Source organism: Microtus ochrogaster, unplaced genomic scaffold (genome assembly GCF_000317375.1).
Source record: "Microtus ochrogaster isolate Prairie Vole_2 unplaced genomic scaffold, MicOch1.0 UNK8, whole genome shotgun sequence".
Lineage (NCBI taxonomy): Eukaryota > Metazoa > Chordata > Mammalia > Rodentia > Cricetidae > Microtus > Microtus ochrogaster.
In genome coordinates this window covers 4,201,919-4,217,095 of record NW_004949106.1, presented here as the reverse complement: position 1 = coordinate 4,217,095, position 15,177 = coordinate 4,201,919, and the positions used below count along the sequence as shown (strand labels likewise).

Genomic DNA, 15,177 nt, shown 5'->3' with positions numbered 1-15,177 from the left:
TAGATAGATAAATAGATAGATAATAGATAGACAGGCAGACAGATAGATAGATAGATGATAGATAGATAGATAGATAATAGATAGATAGATAGATAATAGGTAGATAATAGATAGGTAGATAGATAGATGATAGATAGATAGATAATAGATAGATAGATAGATAATAGATAGGTAGGTAGGTAGGTAGGTAGGTAGATAGATAGATAGATAGATAGATAGATAGATAGATAGAGATAGATATATAGATGATAGATAGATGGATGATAGATAGATAGATAGATAGATAGATAGATAGATAGATAGATAGATAGTCAGCAAGTACACTGAGACCCCTCCCCCATCTCAAAAATAAAAAGCAAAGGCTGAGGGTGTGTCTCTGGGATGGAGAGGACACAACTGGAGGACGGTCCCTAGTCCTGCTCCCTCAATAGGGAAATGAGTATCTGTGAGAAAAAAAAATTACTCAATTGGAATCAATGGGAGAGGGCTGGGAGCAGCCAGACGTCTGTTTCAAGTCTGAGCTCATCAGAAGAGTGTATTTTATTTTAAGGTGTGGATTTGTGTGAAAACTGAATCCACCAAACCCAGACAAGACCGTAAATTATAATAAACACAAGCTTGGAAATTAGAACTGACATTATCCTCAAATTACAGGCTTATTTTGTGTTTCCCGCTGTTTATTTTGAGAATATACAAATTAGTATTTGTTAAAGAGGAAGAAGAAGAAAAATAAAAAGAGTTGCTAACTTACTGGAGTCACCTAAGGAAAACACTAACAACGATGAAGTAAATCCAGGCTGTGATTTGCCACCCTGGAGAACTAAATACAAGAGTTACCCAGCCACCTGACCACAATGTGGTGTAATCTAGAGAATTATTTGGTGTCTCTTTGAAATCTCACCTCCCACTGCAAGGTCCTTCCACCCAAATGAATTCTCAATAGAATGCACTAACTGGTTTATAGTTTAAGAAAAAAACTGTTTAAGCATGTGCTCAAAAAAAAAAAAAAAGTAATTTTAAAAGTGTCTCTGACTCCTTCAGTAAATGACATTACAACCGGTTCAGCAAGTTCTCAACTTACATTTTTAAACTCTAAAGAGAAACAAAACACAGCTAATTAATTGTTTGCTGCGCCTCATCAAACACAGTTCCAAAGAAAGGACTCCTATGACTTTTTTAAAGAGCCAATTCTAAAAGGTCTACCAACTGTTTTTTTTTTTTTAACCAAAATATAAAATTCTAAGGCTAACATTTACCTTGATTGTCGGCAGCAGTTCAGCTTTCCATGATAAATCAATCCCTTGCCGGCTTTGAAATAAATACGAAAGTATAATTAGAGGGCAAATGTTCAAGTATTATAATTTCAGAGCAAAGAGAAAAAAAATCTGCATCCCTGGAAGTGAGAGACTGTATACAAGTTCATGAAGCTCCCTTAGCAAAAAACAAACAAACAAACAAACAAACAAACAAACCAGGGAGGTGAGTCAGTGGGAAGAAGCACCTGCGGGGCGTGCTTGACAGCCTGAACTTTATACATATACCATGGCGTGTGTACTCATGCACGCATGCACACACACACACAGAGATGCATGCATGCGCACACACAGAGCGCATGAACACACATATATACACATGCACGCAGCATACCCATGCACGAGCACACACTGCATACATACACGCCCAGAGCACAAACACACGCACATCATAGACACACACACATGCACTGTATAACACATGCACACATACACACGATAATCAAAATTTAAAACATAAACATTACAATTTGATACAGCAGCAAAAGCGATCATATAACGAGCAATATAAAGTGCCGTTTGTTGTGATTCGTGTCTATAATCTCAGCACTGGGGAAGCTGATGCAGGAGAATAACGCTCAGTTCCAGGCCAGCCAGAGTACACAGTATGTTCCAGGACATCCCAGGCTACAGAATGGGACCTTATCTCAAAAATCAAAAAGAAAAAATGTTGTGTGTGTGCGTGTGTGTGCGTGTGTACATGCGCGCACATATATGCACACATGTATACATACACACATATACCTTTCCTGAAACTGTAATGTCTGAGCACTATTTGTGTTAAGAAAAAAAAATGAACAAGTGATCCAAAAACTTACCACATAGATGATGTGCTGTTTATACAGCCAAAAATCCAACTATTTGTATCCTGTTGGTTAATAATAGAAAACAATGTTATAAAACAAGCATCTCAAATACACACCGATATATATATATATATATGTATCACATATAGGAACATCAATGGTTAGGATCACGGAAAACAAAGATGACTAAGAAGCATCCGATGTGCCTTTAAAAGACACACAGGTCGAGGGTAGGCCAAGAGTTGGCGACTAACTTGGGTCGAGCGGATGAGCAGCTGACACACAGCACGAGACTGGCCTCGGGCATCTGTGCAGCCCAGGACCTAAGTGTTCCTAACCGCTGCCCCCAATGTCCGCCCTCGCAGTATCCATGCCGTAGTTACACGCGGTAATCTACATCCTAACAAAAGCAAGCATGAACCAGAGAGAGACATTTCTAGAAACACACACCCACAGCCAGGATGTTAAAAAACAAACACCTTTAATTTGAAAAGCTGGCTTTTTTTACTTTATTAACCCCATTCTCATTGGACTGCCAGGGCATAAACTCCTATATCACCAGGAATGTGGCTAGGCGGAAACCCAACTGCAAGGCTGGACGCTGAAGGTAGCCATCGTCATCAGCACTGAATCCGAGGCTGCAAAATGTACTGCCTTGCTTGCTTGCTTGCTTGCTTGCTTGCTTGCTTGCTTGCTTGCTTGCTTGCTTGCTTTCCTCCCTTTCTTAAAGCATGCCACAGTTAGCTTTGGTTATTTAAAAAGCACTACCACCTGACATTTTTACTCCAGCTTTTATGGACGAAAACATGATATCCAAAATCTGACGCTACTGAAATCCCGCCAGAGTGTAGGGAGCACGGTCGAGACAAATATGTAAGCTGCCTCGGAATCTCACAAAAAAGCAATGGAGAAATCAATCCTTTCATCGAACCAAAGTCGATGAATTTCATTCTAAGGACCAAAAAGTTAAGGTCTCAGAGAAAACAGTGAGTCAGGCAGTCAGTCTCTGATTTCATGAGGTTTAAATAAAAAATGATTTTTTTTTAAGAATAAGAGAAAATAACAATTAAGTATTTCTCTCCTCTCCCTGCAGGCAAAATGCTTGTGCGATTCTGGCTCCTTGGGACAATAATGAGAGATTCTGAAGCAGGAGGTCAGGCCAGAGCTGCAAGTTAGTTCATAATCCCAGGAATAAATAAAGTCAGAATGGCAGAACTGGTCATTGTTCAAAATTGTGTTCTGCTTACAAAATAATTCATTATCATATTTTCTCCCTACTTTTATACAGACTTACAAGTTCTACAAAAAAAAAATTGAAATAAAGATTTAAATTGCATGTTATCTTACGGTAATTGATACTCAACTGACTTAGTTACTTTGCTACCGATGTGACAACACCATGACCAAAGCAACTATGGAAGAAAGCATTTCATTTGGGGGTCACAGTTCCTGAGGGCTAGCGCCCATGACCACCACGGAGGGGACCATGGCAGCAGGCAAGAGGCTGGAGCCGCAGCCAAGAGCTCGCAGCTCCATCTACAAGCCCAGGTAGAAAGCACCAACTGGCAATGGCTTGGGTTTTTAAAAACTCAAAGTCCACCCCATGACAGATCTCCTCCAACAGGGCCACGCCCCCTCATCCTTCCCAAACAGTTCTAGCAACCGGGGACTGAGTATTCAAATATATGAATCTATTCTCATTTAAGCCAACACATCCACAGACACTGAATACAGAAAACAACCCCCTAACCACTCAAACGCATGAGCTGCAATCCGACAAGCATTTGCCTCAATACAATGCTGACCTCCGGCTATGGCTGGAATATGAGCCGTTCCCTAGAGGCTTGCCTTTGGATATTTTGTGGGATCTTAGGAGGTGAGGCCTGGCTGGAAGAGGTAGGATGGTGTGGGGCAGGCAGTGTGAGCTACAGTCCAGCCTTGCTCCCAGTTCTGCTTCCTAATTTGCTGAGATGGGGGGGGGTCTCATCACCTTCTACTGCCATGGGCTGCCTCACCTTCTCTAATATGACGGGTGGTACCCACTTAAACCATAAGCAAATGCAAACTCTTCCTTATTAAGATGCCTCTCTCAGGTACTTTATCACGGTGACCACGGAGATAACAAACACACCTCCTAGCTGGAAATTGAAAGGAGAAGGTGCCAAGCATCTTACCAACATGGTACTCTGGCAGTAGGCATGAGTGTAGCTCTTCCTGTGATGCGCAAGAGGAAATGCAAAATACATCTTTTCAGAGTTCTAAAAAAGAGAGAAAACAATAACTATAGTGAGCAAATAATTTCATCATTCAAGAACTTATGGCAATGGGAATAAATTATATATTATATTATATTATTGCTATTACTAAGAACCAGTTGGTTGTGAATGGAAGGTAAAAAATAAGGAGGGAAAGGGTTAAGTAGAAACTCAGTAGTCCAGAACTGACAGGCAAGCACCAGGGTTAATGCATTTGTGTGTGTGTGTGTGTGTCTGTGTGTGTGTGTGTCTGTGTCTGTGTTGATGATGATGATTTATCTTTTGTTTAATGTTTCTGTTGTCTCGTTTTTGAGACAGGGTTTCATTTTTATACCAATGGCTGGTCCAGGATTTGCCATGTGGATCATGCTGGCCTCAGACTTTCAGTAATTCTCCTGCCTCTGCCTCCCTGGGATTAAGGGTGTTGTCTGCACCACCATGCATGGCTGCGATATTTGAATTCTCAATCATTCTGGTTACTGAAAAGGTCCATAAGTAACAACCTAGTCACCAAGAGCCAGGCCCGGGTCTGCAGGTATCGTTTCCTACATAAAGCAATTCCTTAAATAAACACCAAATTCAAGCCCCAGAAGGGGAGAGGCAAAAACCGAGCTGAAACATTCTGCCACACCGGGGAACGAGGGCACTAACAGAAAGTACCCCTAAGTAGCTGTACTGAAAGATAAAGAGCCACACTTGGAATGGCTTCAGCTTGTCAGGCAAAGAACAACCTTAGAATCAATAAACAATGAATGCAATATTTACATACGTGTGCTAGCAACTGTCACCCACGAGGAATGCTACCAGGGCGGGCGGCCGCTAGTCTAACAGCCAGCGCACACAAGGTAGAAGCCAGAAGTCAGGCACGGATCGTTCTTTCCTGTGGGATTTGTCTTACTTTCGACAAGTTTAGTAAAGGGAAACTTCTCTGATCAGTATCCTGATCAAGAAACGGAAGAGAGCCGGGCGATGGTGGCGCACGCCTTTAATCCCAGCACTCGGGAGGCAGAGGCAGGCGGATCTCTGTGAGTTCGAGACCAGCCTGATCTACAGAGCTAGTGCCAGGACAGGCTCCAAAGCCACAGAGAAACCCTGTCTCGGAAAAAAAAAAAAAAAGAAACGGAAGAGAAACAGGATATCGTCGTCTTTATATCCTCCTACAGTAATTAATTCAGACATCCCCTACCAACTGCTCAGATCTCCAGAAGCTAGCCCAGGAAAAGCAAAAAAGTTCTAGTAAAAAAAAAAAAGGAATATATCAAGCATTTAGATCCAATTACTAAATCTTATGAAGGGCTGGGAGGAATATACTGAATGACAACGGAAATGCAGTCAGCAAAATCAAACCAGTATGAAATCCCATCATAAAAAGTGACAGAAACTTTATTAATAAATTCCACAGAAAATAAAGGAGTGGGAAATATACGGAAGAGGAATATCAAACAGTGATCTATTGCCTCATTGGGTGCTTAGCTAAATAAATTGAAAAACAAAGAAAAAGGGGTACAAATTTATGATAAAATAGGGAATGTGAACAGATTTGGTATTATTAAGGTATTCTTAGTAAATCATGAGAAAATGTAATTTAAAAAAAATCTTAACTTTTAAAGGTAAATCTAAGAATCAGTCTGGACAGAAACGACGACAGAATACCTACATTCTGAGCCACGTAGGACCATCTGGACATTTTCACTGAAACCCACTTGGATGACCCTTAATGGAGAGGAAATGCAGTTACTGCATAAGCAATTACTCCCATATTAAAATTGTTGTTCTATTTTGAATTCTGATAAATACTCGTTAGCAATAACAAACACGTGGTTCCTTGAATATTGGCTACTTTAAAACATGAGATCCAGAAACATGTTCTTTGTGCTTAACACGAACAAGCAATCCCTATCAGAGTCTTTGACCTCTCAACAGAAGGAAACGAGGATGGCTTTCCCCAAGGAAACCGCCGGACTGAATAGAACATGAGCACATTTGCCAAGCAAACGAAGTGCTGTGAACTCAGATGGCTGGGGAGTAAACGATACCGAGAAACAGAGACGTTATAAATAGCACAGCTCTTGCTTTTGGTGACTATCCGAAAACAAGGGCACACAATTCTAAAACCTTTATTTATCAACTTATTTCCAGCGCAAACTTTGATCAGTGTCTTAACAATTTGCTTTTCTATGTTTCCCTTTCAAACCAAGAACTTGCTAGTACCACGACAGAGAAAATCGGTCAATGGGACCAGAATACTTGAAGCATCCCAGTTTCTCAAATACTAACAGCTGGGCACAGCTGCACACTTATCAGAAACAACAGTGAAGAGATCCACGTTAAAGGTCACCATCACAAACCTGGGAAGTCAGAAATTATGGATGGGTTTTCCTCAAACTGCTTCGCTGGGTGTCTTATGAAGTGGTGATTCAACACCGACAACTTCTTCTTAGGTTTCTGAGTTATCTAGAAAGAACATTAACATAGTCTGCATCGTCCACAGCATGATGATTTGATGAAGCATTACTTCAAGTAATAAAGAGTCAGCATTTTACTCTCTCTGGACCAGGCACTGTCTTAAAACAACATGGTATCAACGCTCATCCTCATCCTCACAAAAACTCCGATAGTATGTATCTGCCTTTTTGTAAGACACTAAGGCACAGAAAAAATAGACATTTTTCTAAAGTCACACAGTTATTAAGATTTGGGGCTAAAATGCTCTGTCACAATCAAACAGACCTCAAAACTTCCATCCAGAAGGAGGATGAAGCCAGAGCCATGGCTTTCAAAACCATTCCCACAGAACAGATATTTACTGTAGGGGCTGGAGAGAGGGCTCAGAGGTTAAGAGAACTGACTGCTGTTCCAGTGGTCCTGAGTTCAATTCCCAGCAACCACACGATGGCTCACAGCCATCTAGAATGAGATCTGGTGCCCAGAACACTATATACAGATATTTACTGTAAAATGACCCAGGGAAGGCAGTTGAACATGAGAAACCCTAGCTTCTTCCCAGCGCACAGCAGAACCTGAAGCTGCTGAACCCAAGGCCCTTAATCACGCTGAAGCCGCCCCTAGGACAAGTCATCTAGCAGTCAAGAAAGCCACGGGAAAAAAAAACAAACAAAAACAACATGATGAGCCGGGCAGTGGTGGCGCACGCCTTTAATCCCAGCACTTGGGGGGCAGAGGCAGGCGGATCTCTGTGAGTTCGAGACCAGCCTGGTCTACAAGAGCTAGTTCCAGGACAGGCTCCAAAGCTACAGAGAAACCCTGTCTCGAAAACAAAAAACAAAAACAAACAAACAAAAAACAAAAAAAGAAACCCATGATGTCCTGTACAGGATACGGCAAGTGATTCCCAGGCTCTGTTAACTGATAAGTTGGAAGCCTCGGTGGAACGGGGATCTCAGGACAGAAATGGCTCGATCTGGGCCAGTGCACAGCTGATTCTCTGAAACCTCAGTGGAACAGAGATCTCAGGACAGAAATGGCTCGACCCGGGCCAGTACAGAGCTGACTCTTTGGTGAGTGAGTTACTGAGGAACGGCATGCATTCTGATCTTACCAATATGCCAAAGATAACTTTTAATAGGCATTCAAGAGTACCTAATAGGATAGATTATGATGCTCTCACATGTTACTAAGAAAACCCATTAGAGTCTGTCATAAATATCTCTCTTAAATTAAAAATGAGAGCTGGAGAGAGAGGCATCCAACTTCGGACCTGTGCTGAGAGAAGAGACAGCCGTTCTGGTCTTTATTTTCACCGCTTCCTGAATGGTGTATGCATTATATCAGAAGGAATAAAGATACTTCTATTTCAGAACTAATTCACCTGATACGAGGATTCTGTTAGTATGGAATCTGTGAGCGCCAACCAAAGCGTTCGCTTCGCTAAAACAAGCTTTCAGTTTAAAAACACCTACCTGCTTGGTATCGGCGTCGATGAGATCCAAGAAGGCTCGGATTGTGGTCAACTGTAACTGCTTACACCTAGAGCGGAAAGGAAGTGTTACAGATACAATGTTTGTAAAACACTGGCCTTTCTTTGTCAGTGTGAAACTGTTACTTAGGCGGCAACACAACGGAAGACAAAAATCTATGTTGGAAATGATCGTACTCTCTTTTGTGAGAATTTTATACCTTGGCCACATCTACCCCTTTTTCTTCCCCAGCTCTCCCCACATCATCTCTCCATCTCAACTTCATGGCCTCTTCTTCAATTTAATTCATTTTTTTAACTCCCTAAACCCAATCAGTCCCACCCACTTATGCATTAGGACGGGTGAACCCTAGGGGAACGGGGGATTCTACTGGTCACCATACCGCCAAAGACAAGCGACTCTCCCTCCCCCAGAAGCCACCAACCGCCAGTTTTGATGCAAATACGCACAATTCTATCAGTTAATGGAGCACGTTCTATTGCTTTAATAATAATAATGTGTACTAAGAAGGCACACAACAAGTCATTCCTTTTTTTTTTTTTTTGGTTTTTCGAGACAGGGTTTCTCTGTGGCTTTGGAGCCTGTCCTGGAACTAGCTCTGTAGGCCAGGCTGGTCTCGAACTCACAGAGATCCACCTGCCTCTGCCTCCCGAGTGCTGGGATTAAAGGCGTGCGCCACCATCGCCCGGCCAACAAGTCATTCCTACTAAGTGTATATATCAAGGTTAACCTATAGAAGCAAAGCAAACAAAATCTTTCAAGATGTCTGGCAGCCAAACGGCCTTCTGCAGCCCACGTGACTTCCAGCTCCGGGCACACGTGAAGCCTGCGCCACCCCTACGCGCCTGCCCTGCGTGGGCCTTGAAGACTGTGGCTTGTCCAGACAGAGGAAGGGCAAAAGAGAATCTGACAGCCAGAGCACAAGGAGCTAAGACTGGAGTCTTTGCTTTCCTTGGCCCACGTGGAACCTCTTACGTTTCGACTATTATTAGGTAGAGATCTGATTTCTGGTTGGTTTCCATCGCTCCCCACAGCAGCCATCACAAATCTAACTCTATCGGAGAGCAGTGATTGGCTGGGAGCTCTGAAAGTCCTCTTGGGGGCACATCTGACTCTGCCTACCTAAGACAAGCCCTAAAGTTTAGTATTTGATGTTGGTGCCATTAGGAGTGACGTGACTTGTGCTTCAGAAGACGATGTTACGGATTATCAGGTCCAACAAGCAAGAGACGAGCGTTGAGCTCGAACCTCTATTAATCTTTCACTCAGACTTAATTATGGTGATAAGACAAACCAGCAGCGAAAGTTATAACATACTTACCACACGATGGAGAGATGGTCTGTTGAGACCCAGGTCTTAGGCACTGCTGAGCTCTGAAAGGAAAAGAAAAAATTTCAAGTACATGACGATTTGCTGGATCTCTCATACACTGATATTTAGAAACATGTGTTAAAAATTTCACTATACTGTATATGTCTTTAATTAAAATGATCCATTTTTATAAAAGGTGATCCTAATATATTATTCCATGCATAACATAACCCCGTATATGTTATTTCTGGTTCTCAGACTTACGTTACCCTTTAAAAAATTAATATATCCGAAGATCCTATGCTGAGGTTTTAATATCTAACATTTTAAACACACAATTAAAAAGTTGAGCTTAATATTCCTTTAATAAAGAATCTTATTAAATAAAGTTATTAAGTAAGACTTTGACTTTTACATGAATGTAGATGTTCCAGTAGATAGTTCGGGATTTTAGCTTTGAACTGAACTCCTACTTGGGGGGCTCTGAGATGTGGTTGGATAAACAGGGGTGTGCTGAGAAATATGTATTAGCATGTAGTATTTATCATATGTATTAACTATATGTATAATTTATTATATGTATTAACTACACAAAGTAAGGAGTTCGACTACAACATTTCCACATTTGCATAATAGAGATTGATCATTTCCATACTCTATAACTCCTGTTCATCTGCACCCCTCTTATTGATGAGTTTATAGGCACTTTATATATTTAGGAACTACTGCTGATAAATCACTAAAAAAAAAAAAAAACATCTGACACCAGAGTCCTCTACAGTTCTAAGATTTTACTAGCCACTGAGCAGAATAATAGCTCAACCACTGGTAGGTAGCATTTACCATTATCAAGTAAATAAACGTGCTTTATCTTCTGATGTGGAATTCCCCTCTGTATGCTGTGATTACCATTAATGAATAAAGAAAACTGGCTTGGTCTGATAGGGTAGAATTGAGGTAGGTGGGGAAAACTAAACTGAATGCTGGGAGAAAGAAGGTGATTCAGAGAGAAGCCATATAGCTCTGTCAGAGCTGGGCGGAATTTTACCCAGTAAGCCACTGCGACATGGCGATACACAGATTAATAGAAATGGGTTAAATTAAGATGTAAGAATTATCCAATAAGAAGTTAGAGCTAATGAGCCAAGCAGTGATTTAATTAATACAATCTCTGTGTAATTATTTCGGGGCTAAGCGGCCAGGAACAAACTAGCGACCTCCTCCTACAATTTTGTTTGGCTTGGTAAAGGCACCACAAATACCACCCGCTCCTCCCTCTCAGGCCCAGAAAACACTGCAGAAGAAGGGCAAAAAGAACACAGGAGCCCCACTCAGGGGGAACGCCTGTGAAAAGCCGCCTTCTAGGCAGGACACAGCCAGTGCAAGCATGAACTCACACCAGCTGTGGCTTCTGACAAGACCAGCCCTGCCGACAGTCAGCTATGGATGGAGGAGAAGCTCCTGGGACCCCAGCCCTACTGCTTAGTCATTGGCTACCGACAGATTCTGGACAAGGCATTCCGTTGTGTGCCTACAGGAAGACCACTGGGCTCCAATGGATAGACCCACACTGTGGTCACACAGGCAGCCCTTGTGGGGCACAAGCCACACACAAAGCATGAATATGGCGTGGAGATTTGTGGGGAAGGAAGAGCTTGGTAGGAGTGGGAGGGCCATAAGAGGTGAGAGGAGTCAGAATATTCACTTATGCAACTGTTAAAGAATGAAGTTAATAAAAAATGCAAACATTTTATAAGGGTGGTTGCTCATTGTACACTAAAAGGTGTTCATTCTAAAAGGTGTTCATTCTGCTCTACAGCAAACAACATGGCTCAATCCCTCAGCCTCTCTTCAAGACATAATAGCATTTCCTCTCATGGTGAGCAGAAGCCACGGGCAGGAGGAGCCACGGGCGAGAGGAGCCATGGGCGGGAGAGGCCACGGGTGGGAGAGGCCACGGGTGAGAGAGGCCACGGGTGAGAGAGGCCACGGGTGAGAGGAGTTGTGGGCAAGGGAAGCAATGGGTGCCCTTTTCAGCCTGGTGCCCTTCCCTGAGCTGATTCCTCTCTCTGTTCGATCCAGTGATGATTAACGTGATCTGGGAAGGAAAGCATTGCAGATGGGGTGTCTGGCATCAGCCTAGGTCCCTGAGTCAGAAACCACACACCGATCTACGCAGCAAAAGGTCACTTGTATTTATGATACTATTATCCACAAGGGGATATATTATAGCAATTAAACACAATCACGGTCTTAACTTCTTATCATTTTCCCAGTCCCCATGACTATAAAGTAACTTAACCTCTCCCGTAACAAGCACTGAAAAACTGTCACTGCTTAACTGAGTATAATATCAGACATATAAACATGAGAAATTACAAAGAGAGTTAAAAAAAAAATAAAAGTTCTACAAACAGACAACTGTGGGGAAATTCTGTTAGTGAAATCTCTTCATCAGAGATACAGAAAGAGCGACAGCCACGCGTTGTCAAAGGGATTAGAGCAGACAAGGACACACACTCATACGTCAGCAGACGCATGCGGGATCAAATGAGCAATGTTCTTCCACAGACAAGCATCAGTGTGCAGGGTGTTGACGCCACGCTGCGGGCCAAGATGGCGAGGAAGTTATGTCTGACTTCGTAAGACTTCATACCACGTGTGTTTACCGAGAAGCAACGCTGGGTAATCTGAGGAGTCCCGGCAAACATCTGTCTGAAATACTCGGACACCAAAACCAAGTCTCCCGCCACTAATAATGACGTCTGAGAGAACGATTGATTAACATATCAATCAATCAACAACTATCCTGGCTGTATCCTAATGCTTCCAGTTAGAAGAAAATGGTAAGGATAGACCTGCATCCTAATTCCTCCTCTGGATAAGGCAACGAAGGATTCAGTTAGCAGCTCACTAATGGACGAACGGCAGGACAATAGCAGGAAAGTCACACAGAACAACTCAGAGGCATGACTTTCTCCCACCATCGCCCCAAAGCACGGGGGACAGGCGGCCCGGGGACAGGCGGCCCCTCTAGAGAGGCTGCGCGTGCCTCTGCAGTAGAGATCTTAACCGCTGACGTCATGGTTAAATGTATAAGAGATTCTAAGGGAAATTTGAGTTCACTTTCCAAAGTCTAAGTATCCTAATTAAAGGATCAAACACTCAATGGCCTGGCAGGGAAGGGTAATTAATAATCGGCAAGTTAATCGGGGTTCTATTTGTTCGTCAACTATCAAAGAGCGTTATTTTATCTGGCACTTGGTAAGTCTTTACTCAAAGCTAGCATTAGGAGGATGGGATGCGTCGGCCATTCTTCTAGCAATACAGTTACATCACGCGGACATAACTAGAGCCCCTTGTGTTTAGCCCATGCATTCTTACAGTTCCACCTCTGATTAATGGATAGGGTCTGACTTTGGAGCCTACTATTTTCATTGATTTTCAAGGTTTCTCACGTCCTTGTTTTCTTTCTCCGGCAGAAGCGTCTGCTTTTCAGCACCTCCACCTTCATTCGGATTTCCTCATACACCCGTGTGCGCTTGCGTGCACACTTGCTCCACCCACCTGGCGCCCATTTACGAGCGTGGATACACCATTCCCCTTCTGACGTTCCTCTGTGTCTACTATAGTACTATATAGAACCTTTGAGATAGTTACCACGACAGATAGGGCACTGGTCTGATGGCTTAATTTTGGCAGAAAAGTCAGTCCTGAACGAACTTGGTAATCCCGGAATCCTCCAGCTACAGAGAGCGTAGTCAGATTTATATTCCGAGCATTTAAAATCCAATAGTCGTTTACAGTCATATAGAACTCTGGAAGGAAATGAAAGGGAGAAGGAAACACTGAAAGTTAAGCCATTTCATGCAGCCATACTTATAATACTAATGTTTATCTAATTTTTTTGCTTAAGCTATTTGGTCTATAAATATCATTCACATTTCTATATTTGGAGGAAAAAAAAATCATTAGCTTTGCATACAAGTCAGAGTACAAAAATCCACGTTTGCAATGAGTTGAAGTAAAATACTGAGAGTTACCGAAGGTGTCACTAAAGAGAAAGGCCACACGGAACCAGTTTTCAATGAGTTCGCATGCAAACACGTCTTAATAAAGTAGTCTTCAAAAAAAGAGACATTCACTTCTCCCGGTCACAGAAGTGCCCAGTCTTTCAAGGCTTAGCAACCCTGTGTTGAATAACCGTCACCACACATCACTACATAAGCTCCTACAAAACAACCTATCCTAAGAGCGACATATTAATTTTAGGACTACACTCCTGAAGAAAATCTCAGGCTCAGGGTTCCACCCATTAAAGTTAGCAGCAAACTTTAAGTGAGAGGTTTCCAAGCAGATTTTCCTTTATCTACTAAAACTAGGATCACTGTTTATTACTACACTGAGATCAGGAAACAGAGCCCTAATTTCTTTTTCTCCGCATCAAACCCCATCAGATCCCATTCATGCCTTCATACATTTGGTATGAAAAGCCCTCCTCATTAAAGATCTCAACAGTATGTATCTGGGACATCACCAAGTCTACTGAACTCTGACATCTAGAGGACCCGGGGAAAAATATCAATGAAACTAAGTATTAAAGTCTAAATATTAAAACCAAAAACAGTTATGAGACCACTAAATGAAGTATTTTCTATGCTTTCCTTGACGGACCATTGAGATGACGTCATATGGAGTTAAGATTCTCAGAGTCTTCAAAGTTAGCCCTAGATTGTGAGAACACACAGAAGCATACCACTGCTGTGGTGCCTTCTCTCTCTTCCCAAGCTAATTCTATCTGACATCCCAAGGACCTTGTGCGAATGTCCGAGCTCCACCACAGAGCCACACTTTGCATAGTTCACTGTAGGTTCGTGTGCACTGCTCTTACAATAAAGACATGTCAGAGGCTCACACCGGCCCTGGAAAGAGCTTGGGGCACAGGAGCTGGGCATGGTGCTGCAAACTTGTAAACCTAGCCATGAGGAGGCAGAAAGATCAGGATCGTAAGGGGGCTACATGAACACTCTCCAAAAGAAAATCAAAGGGCAATCTGGAGATTTGGTTTCCAGAATCATGATCTGAGCGTAAGAGCATGAGCCACAAGGAGAAAGGCTGTTTGGTGGATGCATCCCGTCCCTGTGAGGAGGGGTGCGGTCAGAGATGACCCTGGACCACTTTCCGCATTTAAAGGTAGCATTACCAAGTATAAACAGGGCTTCTATTTCTGGAAGTCATATGTACCTCTCAAGAACATGAAACCCTTCGCTACTTAAATACTTTTTTTCCCGTTCTAATTTAAAGAAATAAGAAACCAGAAAGTTGAAAGAGACCGGACTTTCTCTAACTCAGGAAAAGCATCCTAAGCTTAGGAATCCCTTTCAAAGGTTGTAGGGCCCTTGCCTCCCTTATTCCTGGAGTGCTTCTCGAGGACAATTTCTGGTCAGCATGACTAAGCATTTAACCCTTATTCCTGGGACGCATTCAGTTTCTAGTCAGATGACTAGCATTCTGTTGGTTCCTGTTTTCCCCTTGCCCCACCTGGTTAAGTTC

At 42.5% G+C, this 15,177-nt stretch overlaps 1 protein-coding gene across 1 annotated transcript in view; it reads right to left on the bottom strand.

Annotated features, from left to right (window-relative positions):
* The window catches only part of Pgap1 (post-GPI attachment to proteins 1), a 61,733-nt gene that overhangs the window by 30,128 nt on the left and 16,428 nt on the right, over window positions 1-15,177 (bottom strand). Inside the window, exons 5-12 of the mRNA XM_013353491.2 lie at window positions 13,285-13,442; window positions 9,634-9,686; window positions 8,295-8,361; window positions 6,723-6,828; window positions 6,032-6,087; window positions 4,294-4,377; window positions 2,132-2,181; window positions 1,257-1,308 (exon numbers count right to left, since the gene is read on the bottom strand). Of these exons, the coding sequence (XP_013208945.1) occupies window positions 1,257-1,308; window positions 2,132-2,181; window positions 4,294-4,377; window positions 6,032-6,087; window positions 6,723-6,828; window positions 8,295-8,361; window positions 9,634-9,686; window positions 13,285-13,442 (626 nt within the window). The remainder of the gene's footprint in view (window positions 1-1,256; window positions 1,309-2,131; window positions 2,182-4,293; window positions 4,378-6,031; window positions 6,088-6,722; window positions 6,829-8,294; window positions 8,362-9,633; window positions 9,687-13,284; window positions 13,443-15,177) is intronic.